Raw genomic sequence first — 1,304 nt, forward strand, 5'->3', positions numbered from 1 at the left:
CATCGAAGTTCTCCGCCTGTCTGCTTATATGTTTCATCCTTCTCAGCCTCAGTTGGCCTTCACGGGCAGAGTTGAAGCAGCCTGTCTCCAAAATAATTTGAATTGTGTCGATTGGGGGTGGAAATATGTTGTGAGTATGATTTTTAGTAAGGATATGTCACAAATTCAGACTCCAAGCCGCCACGTCAGAATTGAAAGTGTTAAACTTGATCCAGCCCCCAAAACGGATGGGAAGACGATCAATTCACGAGTCATTTTCAAAGGAGCAGTACTTATTGTTGTTTTCTTTTCACAAAGAATAATCTATGTTCTTTTTTCACATACACACATGCGTCCCTACTCCCAAAGAATAATTGAAGTTCCCTTTTTCCGAAAAGTATTTAATGTTCCCTTTTTTTCCAAAGAGTATTTGATGTTCCTTTTTCCCAAAGAATAACTGATGTTTCCATTTCCCAAAAAGCAATAATTATTAAGTTCCTCTTTCCGAAAGAGCAATCATCATTGATATTACTTTTCCCCAAAGAGTAGACCTATTGATGTTTCCTTTTCTCAACCAGTAATTAATGTTCCCCGATTCCCAAAAAGTAATTGATTTTCCCTTTTGCCTTAGAGTAGACATATTTGACATTTCCTTTTCTCAAAGAAAAATGTCCGTTCCCTTTTCCCAAATATTAATTAATGATTCTTTGTCCCAAAAAAGTAACTGACGTTCCAATGGCTCAGTAAGTAGTGACTTTAGATTCAAATAATGTCAAGCAAGAGTCTGTGACACGGGGATCAGATGGGTGTCACTAGGGTGTGTCCTTCAGCAAGACACGACAACCCTAGCTCAAAATACAGGGCGCTGCTCAGTCAAAGTGTGTTTGGCACAGTGGCGACCGACAGTGGCATGGTTGTAAACTGTTCTGTATAATTTGTGTAATATTGTGTATTTATGTATGTATGTATTTATGCATGTATTTATGTATGTACGTATTTATAATTATGTATTTAGTATTTATGTATGTTTATGTATGTTTGCCTTTGTAAACCAAAGTGCCCTTCGTGTAATTTATTGTTATTTTATTTTTTAAATGTATTATAGGCCATCAATAACCAGTTCCGCCTGCATGTGGAAAGGGACGGGGCGCCGTGGGATGTGTTCAGGACAAACATAGAGACTCAGTACTCCCAAGCCTCGGTCTTGATACAGCTGAATAAGGAAGACTCTCTTCTTGGTCTCGGGGAATCGTCCATTCACTTTCAGGTCTGTCCCTTTTTGTGTGTGTTTGTGTGTGTGTGTGTGTGTGTGTGTGTGTGTGTGT

At 38.7% G+C, this 1,304-nt stretch overlaps 1 protein-coding gene across 1 annotated transcript in view; it reads left to right on the plus strand.

Moving 5' to 3' along the window:
• The window catches only part of LOC101851175, a gene marked incomplete in the record, with an annotated part of 28,317 nt that overhangs the window by 23,995 nt on the left and 3,018 nt on the right, over positions 1-1,304 (plus strand). The window contains 1 exon segment of the mRNA XM_005092363.3: positions 1,085-1,246. Coding sequence (XP_005092420.2) covers positions 1,085-1,246 — 162 coding nt within the window.

This window comes from Aplysia californica, unplaced genomic scaffold (genome assembly GCF_000002075.1).
Source record: "Aplysia californica isolate F4 #8 unplaced genomic scaffold, AplCal3.0 scaffold00045, whole genome shotgun sequence".
NCBI classification, from domain to species: domain Eukaryota; kingdom Metazoa; phylum Mollusca; class Gastropoda; order Aplysiida; family Aplysiidae; genus Aplysia; species Aplysia californica.